Below are 13,934 nucleotides of genomic sequence, written 5' to 3' on the forward strand. Positions count from 1 at the left end.
CAAATTGTGTTATTGGGTTCACATTACGATATTTTCACGATACCTCCATTTATTCCTAGAGGATGCAAAATAAGTTTCCATGATTTTTTTTAAGTTTGCACAGGTTGGCAAAAACTTACGTAAAGTCGAATTTCCGTAAGTCGAGTATTACATAAGTCGGGGAGTTCCTGTACTCCAAAAAGCTGGTTAAGAGGCAAACCTATATGGACAGCATGCAGTCTGCAAAGCAGAGATGCAATTGTGTGTATACAGAAGTGAGATGAACACAATAAATTCATTGAAATCAGTGCAGTATGCTTTCGCACAGTTTCTGTTCACAGGAGTACCTCTAGATGAAATTTTTTGTAAATGTCTGAGGTAAGCCAGGAGCGGATTAAGGTCGGTTGAGGACCAGGGTGCAGAAGAAAATATTGGGCCCCTTAAAAAAAAACGTGAGAGACAGGGAAAATAAAAATACATGTTAACCATTTTTTTAAATAAATAAAAAATATTATGTACTATTAATGTTTTATTTCCAATAAAATTTGAATATAATATATGTATAATATAATTAATAATAGCATAATAATAATAAAAGTTTTGAACTAATAGTTGAACCTATTAGTTCAACTATTAGTTGAACTAATATGTTCAACTAATTTGTTGGGGTTTTGCGTATAAAGTTGGGGTTTTGCATGGGCCCTTCAGAAGTCGAGGCCCAGGGCGCGCGCCCGGTGCGCCCGCCGTTAAATCCGCCTCTGAGGTAAGCAACAGTTGAAGTAGTGCAAACGACGCAGTACTATTCATCAGTGTAATGTACAACTGCATGACTTGAGCAAACCCATCATATTATTAACAATACATGCTGCAAAGGTTTATTTTCTATTAAAAGTGTTCATACACACTAAAAATAGTTTATTTCACGCAATGTGTATTGAAGTAATGAATTTGTACAAAAGTAATAGTGCCAGTGCCATTTCATTAATTTAAATTGAAAAAGGATGATCTGGTTCAAGCAAACTGATATGATTTTTTTTTTTTTTTTGTTATAAAAAAAAAAAACAAAAACTCCAAGTACAAGAAGTATTAGAACCTATAGTACTTAGTAACGTGAATGGGTTGAAGGCTGAGAACATGTAAGAAGATACTTGTTGACATTAGACTTGAATTTCTGCAAGTAGTAATTTTCAGGCAATACATATGAAGGGAGGTTGTTCCAGAAAATGGAAACTGAAGGAACAAATGAGGAAGAAGAAAAGTTGGTTCTGTGAGTTTGAAACTGGATGGTAAAAGGATGCTGATTGGTTGTGGCACATATCCAGATGGTGCCCATGGAAGTATCTAAGAAAAGGCATGCCAGAATGTCTATGAGACTGAGAGGAGAAAGACTTTGTTAGAGATGGAGTTTTAATTAATCTAACTGCCCTCTTTTAAATGGAATCTAGAAGCCTGAGAGAGAGAGAGAGAGAGAGAGAGAGAGAGAGAGAGAGAGAGAGGGGGGGGGGGTTTGGGGGCACCGCTCAGGATGTGGGAACAATATTCCATAATAGGATAGATTTGGGGTTTGTAGTGAGTCAACAGCTGTTTGGAAGAACAGTAATACTGAGAGAGAAAGAGAAACCCAGTTTTTTAGATGCAGAGGATGTAACATTTGTAACATGCTTATGCCAAGAGAGATTACAAGTCAAGGTAATCCCTAATAGATATATGTGATCTTGTCTAGAAATCTGAGTGTCAATGAAGATAAGCATAGCATAGAAGCAGAGGAATCCTTTTTGCAAGATATAATACAGGACTGAGTTTAAAAGAATTGAAATCAACTAAGCTATCTTAGTTGATTTCAATTCATCACTGGAAAATTACCTGGAGAAAGAAATGAACCTGGGGAACACATGAATTACTAAAGAAGTTAGAAGACAGAGAGCCATCCATCACCCAGAGTGAGCAGTCAGAAAGATAATTGGTTACCAAATTACAAAAAATAGTTGGCAAACCATAAGTTGGAAGCTTATTTAGAAGACCTTTATGTCATATATGATCAAAAGCTTTGAAACTTTTCCAAGCATAGGTAATATAAGCTGGTATATCACCAGTGGATGGACACTGACAGAATCCAGACTGGCGATCATTGATCGATTGTTTGTTTGGTGATTTTTTAGGTGCATCGGCATCTATGGCCATAGTGTGCCACCATTGATCAGATAGAGTTTCTAGATAGTTTATGAGTTGGTGGTTCCTTTCCTGAAATCTAAGCATGCTGTGTCTGAACTCTAACTGCAGTCTTATCCTGAATACTTCTTTTATCAGTGATACCATTATTTTCCCTGGAACAAAAGTTAAACTAACAGATCTGTAATTATTCATGTCACCTTTCGATCCCCCTTTGTGAATTGGCGATACATTCGCATATCTTCAGTCTGTCGGTACCTCCCCTGAATTCAAGGATGCTCTCATAATCATGGGTAAGCGTATGCTTACTTTCTACCTTCGCTGCCTTCCTTAATATAACTAGATAGAATATAACATAAATGAATAGTAAATGATTCTAGGTAGTTTGCATAATAAGCTTGGTCAAAAGCAGACAAATCCTTTTATTTCTTATGCAATTGTCTGCTGATGCATTCTTTCACTGTATACTCACAACAGGTTATAGCCTAAATTACATTACAGAAATCAGATGTAGAATTATAATCTAAAATTGTTGTTGAATAGGATAGCATGGTAAAATGCAAACCAAAATTATCACTGATTACTGTTACAAAATACAGTTAGAATCATCACTGGAAAAATGGAATAAAAAGAACTGACTTAAACATATTAAATAGATTACATTTGCATGATATTAAATACAATTTTAATGCAAGTGCAATGCAATTCATGACCCCACTAATGTGGAAAAGGACTCCACTAATGTAGTAAGGAAAAGCAGTAACCCCACCTTTAAATGTTATTAGCGGAGTCCTCCAGGGTTCAGTGTTGGGCCTCATTGTTTTTCTATATTTATCAATGATATTGATGAAGGTTTATACATCAGACTTAAATGTCCAAGTTTGCAGACAATATGAAGGTTGGCAGGATTGTTAATGATAATACGACACTCCAACAGGATCTAGAAAATTAGAGCAGATGGGCTGAGAGGTGGCGACTGAAGTTTAACATTGACAAATGCAAAGTACTGCATATGGGTAGCAGTAACCCCAGAGAAACAAACCAACTGTGTGGTACTACACTTAGGGTGGTAGAAAATGAAAATGACCTGGGAGTAATTGTGCAGTCAGATATGAAATTTTCTGAGCAGTGCAGACAGGCTGCCAGAGCAGGTTATGAGGTATTGTCAATGATATACAGGAATTTTGCTAGTAAGGAAAAGGAGGTGATTATCTCTTTGTATAAGGCAATGGTCGGGCCAGACCTTGAGTACTGCATACAGGTCTGGAGGCCTCATTTTAGGAAGAATGTTGAGTTGTTTGAGCGAGTACAGAGAAGGGCAACAAGATTGCTGAGTGAAATGAAATGGTGGTCTTACCAAGAAAGGCTTAAGTTTTACAAATTGCAGCATCTGGAGACTAGGCACTTGTGAGGTGATCTGATTGAGGTGTATAAGGCCTCGAATGGCTTGAGAAGGCTCAAATCCGATGGGATTCTTCTTCTTGCTCAAATTACAAACCTGAGGGGGCATGAATTCAAATTGAGGAAAGACAGTTATAGTTTAGATGTGCGGAAATTTGCCATTAGCCAGCAGGTGGTTGATTGCTGGAACAAACTTCCACCTGTCATTGTGGAAGTTAGCATTAGTAGAGGCATATGATGCAATAAAGCAACCTTAAGCAGCATCAGCCAAAAAAAAAAAAAAAAAACCTTCCTATTTCACCCATCCATTTGCTCCAAATGTTTGTCTAGTTCTGCCTTGAATTTATTTTAGCTGTCCACTTCTACGACAGATGGAAGTTGGTTCCAGAAATCAACCACCTGCTGGCTAAAGGTAAATTTCCACATATTTATTCTACAATTGTCTTTCCTCAATTTGAATGTATGTCTCCTCAGGTGATTAACCTGGGCAAGAGGAAGAATCCCATCAGCATTGAGCTTGCTCAAACCATTCATGGCCTTATACACCTCAATCAGATCACCTCATAGGCGTCTAGTCTCCAGAATATTAATTTGCAAAACTTAAGCCTTTCTTCGTAAGAGCAACCCTTTGTTCCATTCACTAATCTTGTTACCCTTCCCTGTACTCAATCCAGCAGCTCTACATCTTTCCTAAAATGAGGGTCCAGACTTGTATATAGTACTCAAGGTGTGGCCTTACCATTGCCTTATACAAGGGGATAATCACCTCCTTATCCATGCTAGAAAAATTCCTGTATATCATTAAAAAGACACCATGAGCTACTCTTGCAGACTATCTACACTGCTCAGAAAACTTCATATCTGACTGCACAATTACCTCCAGGTCCTTTTCATTCTCTACCACCCTGAATGTAGTACTACACAGTTGATAAGTTTCTCTCGGGTTATTGCTATCCATATGCAGTACTTTACATTTGTCAATGTTCTGTAGTCAATTTGCTCTTTGCTGCAAATGAGAAAAAGTTGAGTTTCCGGAAGAAAAACCAAACCATTCTACCCTCGCCTGAGACTTGACTAACTCAGATGACAGCTTAAATAAATTCAAGACAGAAGTAGACAAACTTTTAGAGTGAATGGATGGGTTTTCATGGGAAGGATTTTTTTTTTGGCTGATTCCGTATAAGCTTGCTTTCTTGCATCATATACCTCTACTAATGCTAATGCTACTAACTTGCATGGTTGGTAGTCAGTCATTAGTTAGTTTTAATTTCCTTTAATAATTAAATACATGAAATTTAAATTATTATAAGAGTTAAATTCTTATAGAAAGTGAAACAATTATAAATTTACTTACATGTTTATAATCAGTTACACTCAGGTCCCTAAATATGTTATGCTTATCTTTCTGAAATAAAATAATTTGATATCAAAATGACAGTGTGTTTTTCTAAACTAATAAAACTGTTGCACTATAAAGTAACATTAATTTAAAATAATGCTATCACCTGTCATCTGCATATACATGGGTGGTTCAAATTAAAATAACAGAAGTTAAATATGCAATTCTTTATTCAAGCCTGTTGTAAGGAACCTTATTATTGTTCAATATAGTTTCCTCTCCTTGCAATGTCTTCACTGTGAAACTAATACCTCAATGCTATCAAAAAAGTATTTATTTAGTTGCAACATCATTCATGTACCCCTTTTTGGGCCTTGTTATTGGAGTGGAAATGTTTTACCCATACCACCTCCCTGAGAGGCCAAAAGATGACAATCACTTGCAGCCAAATTGGATAATAAAGTGTTGTAGCATTTTGATGTAGCATTTCAAAATGCAGATCCTGCATAGTGTCAGCAGTTGTGTAGGCAGAGTGAGGATGAGCACTGTCATGCTGTAACCAAAACCCTTTTGAGATTAACTCTCAACATTTGAATGGATTGCAGACCAGATGATTCATAAACATACTGCAGTATGAAGGGTAATTAATAGTGTCCTCTTCTTCATATAACCCTTAAAAATAATTCCATTTTTTTTGTCTTAAAATAACAGTTATCATCCTATTTCTTGGCTCAGATGACATGGCTCAGAACTTCCATTTTTAAACCTTTGGACCCATTTGTATACTCTTCTCACCATATATAACAAATCATCCACAATGAAATTTCAATGTGTTTCACCCATTCTTCATTCAAAAATCATATAACTGCCCTGTTCTTTCCACACATGACGCTACTTTTAATCATGCAGTTGAAGGGTACATGCAGTGAAAACAGATGATAATTGTACACAGGGATGCTAACTAAAATAAAATAACTCCCTGTATCAATGATTTTATATTAAATGCATAGTTGAAAATAATGACTTACTTCTAATATTTTCATTTCAACCAGCCTTATTTATAGGGAATTAGTTTTCTTCAATCATCTAGGTAACTATTCTTAAAACAATTTTAATAAAATAAAATTCAAATAAATTTTAATAAAAAATTTATTTTGAATTTTATTAAAATTTTAAAAATTTTACTGTGTTCAATTTCAATCACAGGAATCTTTCTGCACCCACTGAAGACCAAGTACTCAAACTTAAGGCTTGGATTTATATTCAACAACAGATAGGGAAACACGTAGAAACACTGTATTAGAAATCTGTTAGCTTAGTATAGTATAGTATTATCAAATAATCAATAAAATTTATTATTCTTATTAAATTTTATTGTTAATTAAATTGTATTTAAACAGAACCATGACCCAGACTAGAGCAGCAAAGCAACACTCACAGATTAGCCAGAGTGCTGCGACTCAGGGGAGAACTGAATGGGGCGATTCTCCAATGCAATACAGTCTAAAAAAAATGCATGAAATGTGAAATGTTTAAGGACCTGTCTAGAACAGGGTATGATTAGCCAAGGAGGATGTCTTTGTGTGTGCAGAGACTGTGAGGAAATTAGGCACTAACTCAGCATCCTGATGGGCATCTATGAGAGTTTGGGGTGTAGGGTAGATACCCTCAAAGAAATTAATAAGAGGGGCCCATCAAGCTCTCAGCTTCCCAACTCAATGCCAGACCCGCTCCTGTGCATCAGGCAACACAATAGCAATCTCCAAGGCAGAATGCGCAGTTCCCACAGGAACTAGTTATAGATAGGTGGAACAGGACCAGAGTATGTCTGTCAGGGGCAAAGGTTGATGATGTCATAGAGCAGATATAATTTTTTAAGGGCACAAAAGGTCATATTGTTATACACATTGGCACTAATAACCTTAAGAGTAACAGATCTGCAGATTTAATTAACAAGTACAGGTCAAAGTTGAAAAAACGTTGCGAGCTAGGGTTGAATTTGAAAGTATCTTCAATTCTGCCCAGACACGATAGGAGGGAGTATATGATTAGCATTAGTAGAGACATACAATGCAACAAAGCAAGCTTATTCAGCATCAGCCAAAAAAAAAAAAAAAAAAAAAACACTCCCATTTCACCCCTCCATTCATTCCAAATGTCTGTCCAGCACAGCCTCAAATTTATTTAGGCTATAAATAAATTCATCTTCCACAACAAATGATAAAAGACTGTTCCACCAATCAACTACCCGCTGGCTAAAGACAAATTTATGCACTCTTTCTACAACTATCTTTCCATAATGAAACTGTGCCCCCTCAGGTTCTTAGTCTGAGCAAGAGGAAGAATCCCATCAGCATTAAGCTTGCTCAACCCATTCAACGCCTTATACACCTCAATCAGATCACCTCGCAGGTGCCTACTCTCCAGATGTTGCAATTTGCAGAACTTAAGCCTTTCTTGGTAAGAGCACCCATTTGTCCCCTCACCAATCTTGTTGCCCCTCTTTGTACTCATTCTAGCAACTCTACATCTTTCCTAAAATGAGGCCTCAAGACCTGCATTCAGTACTCTAGGTGTGGCCTGACCACTGCCTTGTATAATGGGATATCACCTCCGTGTCCCTGCTAGAAAAATTCCTATATATCATTGACAAGACTCCATGACCTGCCCTGGCAGCCCATCTGCATTGCTCAACAAACTTCATATTGACTGCACAATACCCCCCCCCCCCGAATCTTTTTCACTTTCCAATTCCCTGAATGTAGTACCACACAGTTGGTACATTTCTCTTTGGTTATTGCTACCTATATGCAGTACTTTGCATTTGTCAATGTTAAACTTCAGTTGCCACTTCTCAGCCCATTTGCCAAACATATCTAGATCCAGTTGGCATAGCATACTGTCTTTACTGTCGTTAACAACCTTGCCAACCTTTGTATCATCGGCAAACTCGGACATTAAACCTGATATACCTTCATCAATATCATTGATAAAAATGTACAAAACAACAATGGGCCCAACAACGAATCCTGGAGAACTCCACTGATAATATTTGTCCATGAAGAGCAGTGTCCATTGATTACCACTCTCTTTTGTCTCCCATTCAACCATCCTTTTATCTATTGTAGCAACTTACCCTTAATGCCATAGCTCTCCAATCTGTACAGCAGTCTTCCATGTGCAACATTATCAAAAGCTTTCCTGAAATCCAAGTATATGATATCAAATTTATTTTTGGTATTCAGTTCCTTTGTGACCACATCATAGTATCCAATCAAATTGGTCAGACAAGACCTCCCTTTAACAAAGCCATGCTGTGTCTTACTTATTACTGCAGTCTTGTCTAGATGATCCTGCAATGCTTCTTTAACCAGTGATTCCATTATTTTCCCCGGAACACAAGTTAAATTAACAGGTCTGTAGTTACTTGTGTCACCTTTTGAACACACTTTGTGAATTGGTGATACATTTGTACACCTCCAGTTCATGGGGACCTCTGCTGAGTCCAAGGAAGCTCTCATAATTATAGCTAAGGGTTTGCTTACTTCCTTTGCTGCCTCCTTTAATGTAACTGGATAGATCCCATCCACCGGGGTGCCTTCCTTATGTTTAACTTCAACAATTTCTCCTCCACTTCGCTCTTAGTTATTACAAAATCACTTAACTCCCTGTTAACGTTTGATAAACTTCTGGCACTCCCCTCATTGAATGACTCCTCATGTGTGAATGTAGATGCAAAATACTCATTCAGTTTATCAGCTACTTGAGCATGGTCATCAATAGTCAACTCATCTATGTTAAGTGGTCCAATCTGATTCATCCCTTTCCTTCTAGAGTTTACATAAGTAAAGAACTCTTTGCTGTTTTTCTTTGCATCCTTTGCCAAAGATTTCTCACAATCTGCCTTCGCCTGCCTAATCTCCTTTGAGACTTGATTACAGAAGTGTTTATACCTGCCATAGGCTTCTGTGTTACCTGATACTTTATATGCATCCCATACATTATTCTTCTCTGCCACGAGTCTCATTAATTCATCTGACATCCGTTTAGGCTAAACCCTGAACAGTTTTTCTTAGTTGGAATGAAAAGCCTAGTAGCTTCCAAAATTAAGTCCCTGAAGGCTTCCCATTTAGAATTCAATGTTGGTAACATCATCAGTTGATCCCACTATAGAGAATTTAAAAACTGTCTGAGACCTCTATAGTGGCCTTTACAAAAGCAAAAGCCCTTCCCTTTAGACTTGACAGTAGTTACATTTTTAAGTAATTTCCACATCAGTACATTGTGATCACTGTCACCCAGTGGTTCCTTTATCTGAAAATTCTTAATGCATGAATAATCTGCTGTTAATCAGATCAAGAGTATTACTCCCTCTGGTTGTCTCTCAAACAGGTTGTTGTAGAAAACAGTCATCCAATAAATCCACAAAAGTCTTGCTAGTGTGCAAGTGACAAACCCACAAGTTCCAGTCAATATCTAGAAAGTTAAAATCCCCCATTATAAGACATTCTCATTTACTGGCCCACTCTATTTGTCTGCACAATTGCTCATTATAATCATCAGAGCCATTAACACACCTACTCTCATTTTTCCTTTCCCAGTGCTTATTTCACACCAAACAGACTCAACACTGCATTGTCCACCAACATCAATTGGATTCACTTCCTTAAATTTTATGTGTTTCTTAACTAACAGCATAACCCGTCCTCCCTTCCTGTCCTGTCAATCCTTCCTGTACACAGTGTACTCCCCAAAGTCCAATTATGCACTGCTTATATCTGTGGGACACCAAGTCTCTGATATCCCAACAATATTGTCTTTGATGTCTTGACTAGAACTTCAAGCTCATCAAATTTATTAACTATACTCCTAGTATTGGTGTACGTGCACCTGTTCCTACTCTTAGTTACCCTAACACAGCCCATGTATTTACTTGTTCCCCTATGACTCCCAGCAGTCCTGGAAATCTCCATTACCTTGCTTTCCAGGCTGCTGCTCATTCTAACAGAAGCAGTGCAAGAATCACTTTTGCCTCTGCCTGCGGCCACTGTTAATCTTTTAGTCTGTGTATTCCCCCAAGATAGCAGTTTTCTGACCCACCTAACACTGCCTTGATAGCATCAGCAAATATTCTTGCACCCTTTCCATTTAAGTGTACTCCATCCCTGTAGAAGCAGTCTCTCCTGTCAACAAGCACAGACCAGGCTGAAAAAAATTTTACCCCTTGAGCCTTGCACAATCTCTCCAGGGTCAAATTGATTGACAAGGCTCTCTTCATATACTCACTCTTATCGTGTCTGGGCAGAATTGCAGACACTTTCACATTCAACCCTAACTTGCAACTTTTTTTCAATATTGACCTGTACTTGTTGAGTAAATCTGCAGATCTCTTACTCTTAATGTCATTAGTTCCAACGTGTACAACAACATCACCTTTTGTGCCCTTAAAAGATGATATCTGCTCTACGTTGTCAACTTTTGCCCCTGGCTGACATAACCTGGTCCTGTTACAACTATCCTTCTTGCATAGTATATTCCCCGTCTCCCTGATAAGTTAGTCACCAACAATAACTAGTTCCTTTGGGAGGAGCACATTCTGCCTTGGAGATTTCCTCTGTTTTGCCTGATGCACAGGAGTGAACTCTGTCGTTGAGCTGGGCAGCTGAGAGCCTGATGGGCCCCTCATATTAATTTCTTCAAGGGCATTTACCCTACACCTGAAGTTCTCATAGACACCAATCAGAACGCTGAGTTGGCACCTAATTTCTTGACACTCCAGACACCTAGCACACACACACACACACACACACACACACACACACACACACACACACACACACACACACACACACACACACACACACACACAAAAAGGCATCCTTCTTGGCTAGATCATGTCCTGTTTTAGAAAGGTCAGCAAACATTTTACATTTCGCACATTTTTCGAGACTATGATGCATTGGAGAATCGCCCCCTTTGTTTCTTCGCAGAGCCACAGCATTCTCTCTAGTCAGTGATCTTTGCTTCGCAGCTCTAGTCTGGGTCATAATTTCCGTTTAAATACAATTTAACTAACAATGAAATTTAATAAAATTAATAATATTTTTGATTAATTGATAATACAAAATAAGCTAACAGATTCCTAACACAGTGCTTCGTATTACACTATATAGTTTAACTTTATACCTTACGCTATTTCTTATTGACTACAATATGGCGGCTAGTTCAACAATATTGGTGCCAACACCAGGAGTCGTAACTTCCAAAAATCGGTAGATAAATTCAAAATAAGAAGCTAACAAACACTACTAAACCTATTTAACATCTCTGTAAAACACAATGTACTATGTTAATTAACGAAGAATACAGTAAAAATTTAAAAATACATATCCCTTTACAGCAGCCAAAAATCCACCAACTGTTCTCTTCTGTGACCAGAATAAAATTAGAACGTTGTCAATCAATTCAGCCCTGGAGAAACTGTGCAAGGCTCATGGGGTAGAATTTCTTTCAGTGTGGTCTGTGCTTGCTAACAGGAGAGACTGCTTCAACAGAGATGGGATAGACTTAAATAGAAAAAGTGCAACAATATTTGCTGATGCTATCGAGGCAGTGTTAGGTGGGTCAGAAAATTGCTAGCTTGGGGGGGGGGGATTCACAGACTAAAAGATTAACAGCAGCTGCAGGCAGAGGCGAAAACGATTCTTGCACTGCTTCTATTGTAATGAGCAGCAGCCTAGAGAGCAAGTTTGCTGGGAGTCATAATGGAACAAGTAAATACATGGGCTGTGTTAGTTTAACTAAGAGTAAGAACAGGTACATGTATACTTGCATGTACACCAATGCTAGAAGTATAGTAAATAAATTTGATGAATTTGAAGTTCTGATCAAGACATCGAAGGCAGATATTGTCAGGATATCAGAGACATGGTGTCACACAGATATAAGCAGTGCAGAATTGGAATTTGGGGAGTATGATGTGTACAGAATGGATACACACGGTAGGAAGGGAGGAGGGGTAATGCTGTTAGTTAAGAAACACATAAAATCTAAGGAAGTGCATCCAGTTGCCATGGGTGGACAGTGCAATGTTGAGTCAGTTTGGTGTGACTTAAACACTGGGAAAATGAGAGTAGGATCGTGTGATGAGTACAACGAACAATTATCCAGAGAAACAGAGTGGGTAAATAAATCAGAATGTCTTGTATTGGGGGATTTTAACTTTACAGATATTGACTGGAACTTGTGGATTGGCCACATCCATGCTAGCAAGACTTTTGTGGATTTATTGGAGGATTTGTTTTCTACAGCAGCAACATGTTTGAGGGGCAACCAGAGGGCAATAATACTCTTGATCTGATTATCAGCAGTGATGACTCATGCATTAGGAATTTGCAGATAAAGGAACCATTAGGTGACAGTGATCAGTCTACTGATGTGGATTTACTTAAAGATGTAACCACCATCAAAGGTAAAGGTAAGGGTTTTTGTTTTTGTAAAGGTGACTACAGTGGGCTCAGGTAGATTTTAAATTCTATACAGTGATATAAACTCATGATGTTAAAAACAGTGAATTCTAAATTGGAAGCCTTCAAGGAATTAATCTTGGAAGCCACTAGGCTTTTCATACCAACTAAGGAATACTGTTCAAGATTTATGCCTAAATAGATGTCAGATGGACTAATGAGGCTCATGGTAGAGAAGAAAAATGTGTGGGATGCATATAAATTAACAGGTTACACAGAAGCCTATGGCAGATATAAGCTAGTCTGTAATCAGGTCACAAAGGAGGTTAGGCAAGCGAAGGCTGATTACGAGAAATCCTTGGAAAAGGATGCAAAGAACGACAACAAAGACTTCTTTACTTATATAAGCTCTAGAAGGAAGGGGAGGAATCAGATTGATCCACTCGATGTTGTGGTTCAACTGTTCAAGATCCTGCTCAAGTACCTGACAAACTAAATGAGTATTTTGCATCAACATTCACACTTGAGGAATTCTTTAAGGAAGTGGAGGACAGAAGTTTACTAAAGTCTAATAGGGAGTTAAATGATTTTGCAATAATGAAGCACAAAGTGGAGTTGAAGTTAAATATAAAAAAGGCGCCTGGGGAAGATGGAATCTATCCAGTTATACTGAAGGAGGCAGTGAGGGAAGTTAAGCCATAATCATGAGAGCATCCTTCCCCAGGGTTCGGTGCTGGGCCCATTGCTGTTTTGTGTATTTATTAATGATATCGATGAAGTCCAAGTTTGCAGATAATACAAAGGTTGGCAGGGTTGTTAATGGCAGTAAAGACACTTGAGTACCTAACTTTTCTAGATCTGCATGCTACTGCAACAGATCTAGAAAAGTTAGGTAGATGGGCTGAGAAGTGGCAACTCAAGTTTAATATTTACAAAGTCTGGAGGCCTCATTTTATTAAGGATGTAGAGTTGCTAGGTACAGAGAAGGGCAACAAGATTGGCGAGGGGAACAAAGGGGTTCTCTTACCAGGAGAGGCTTAAATTCTGTCAGTTGCAGCATCTGGAGACTAGGCACCTGCGAGGTCATCTGATTGAGGTGTACAAGGCTTTGAATGGATTGAGAAGGCTCAAACCTGATGGGATACTTCCACTTGTTATTGTTATTTGGTTTTTAGGAGCATTAGCAACTAAGGCCATATTGCTCTGGGGATATGCGGTGGTCATTCTCTGACCTTTCCGCATCCTCTGTATTTGGTGGTCACGGGCTCGAACCCCGGTCTAATCAAGAAACGTGTGCTACCCACTGCTGCTCCTGCCCACCTGGCTATGGAGACGCCATACTATCACTTGCTGAGATTAAGAACCTGAGGGGGTCATAGATTCAAATTGAGGGAAGACAGCTGTAGAATAGATGTGCAGAACTGGACTTCCATCTGTTGTTGTGGAAGTTGATAGCTTAAATAAATTTAAGGCTGAACTAGACAAACACTTGGAGTGACCCCGATGGGACATAGAAAGGGTTTTTTTTTTTTAGCTGATGCTCTATAGGCTTCATATGCCTCAACTAATGCTAATGCTAA

The 13,934-nt window shown here is 38.3% G+C and overlaps 1 protein-coding gene across 1 annotated transcript in view; it reads right to left on the reverse strand.

Moving 5' to 3' along the window:
• LOC150083911 (putative 3',5'-cyclic phosphodiesterase pde-5) overlaps nucleotides 1–13,934 on the reverse strand; it is a 74,913-nt gene that overhangs the window by 37,537 nt on the left and 23,442 nt on the right. The window contains exon 5 of the mRNA XM_090375602.1: nucleotides 4,904–4,954. Coding sequence (XP_090231728.1) covers nucleotides 4,904–4,954 — 51 coding nt within the window. The remainder of the gene's footprint in view (nucleotides 1–4,903; nucleotides 4,955–13,934) is intronic.

The sequence above is a fragment of the Mastigoproctus giganteus genome, chromosome 6, assembly GCF_048544385.1.
Source record: "Mastigoproctus giganteus isolate SK-2022 chromosome 6, ASM4854438v1, whole genome shotgun sequence".
Lineage (NCBI taxonomy): Eukaryota > Metazoa > Arthropoda > Arachnida > Uropygi > Thelyphonidae > Mastigoproctus > Mastigoproctus giganteus.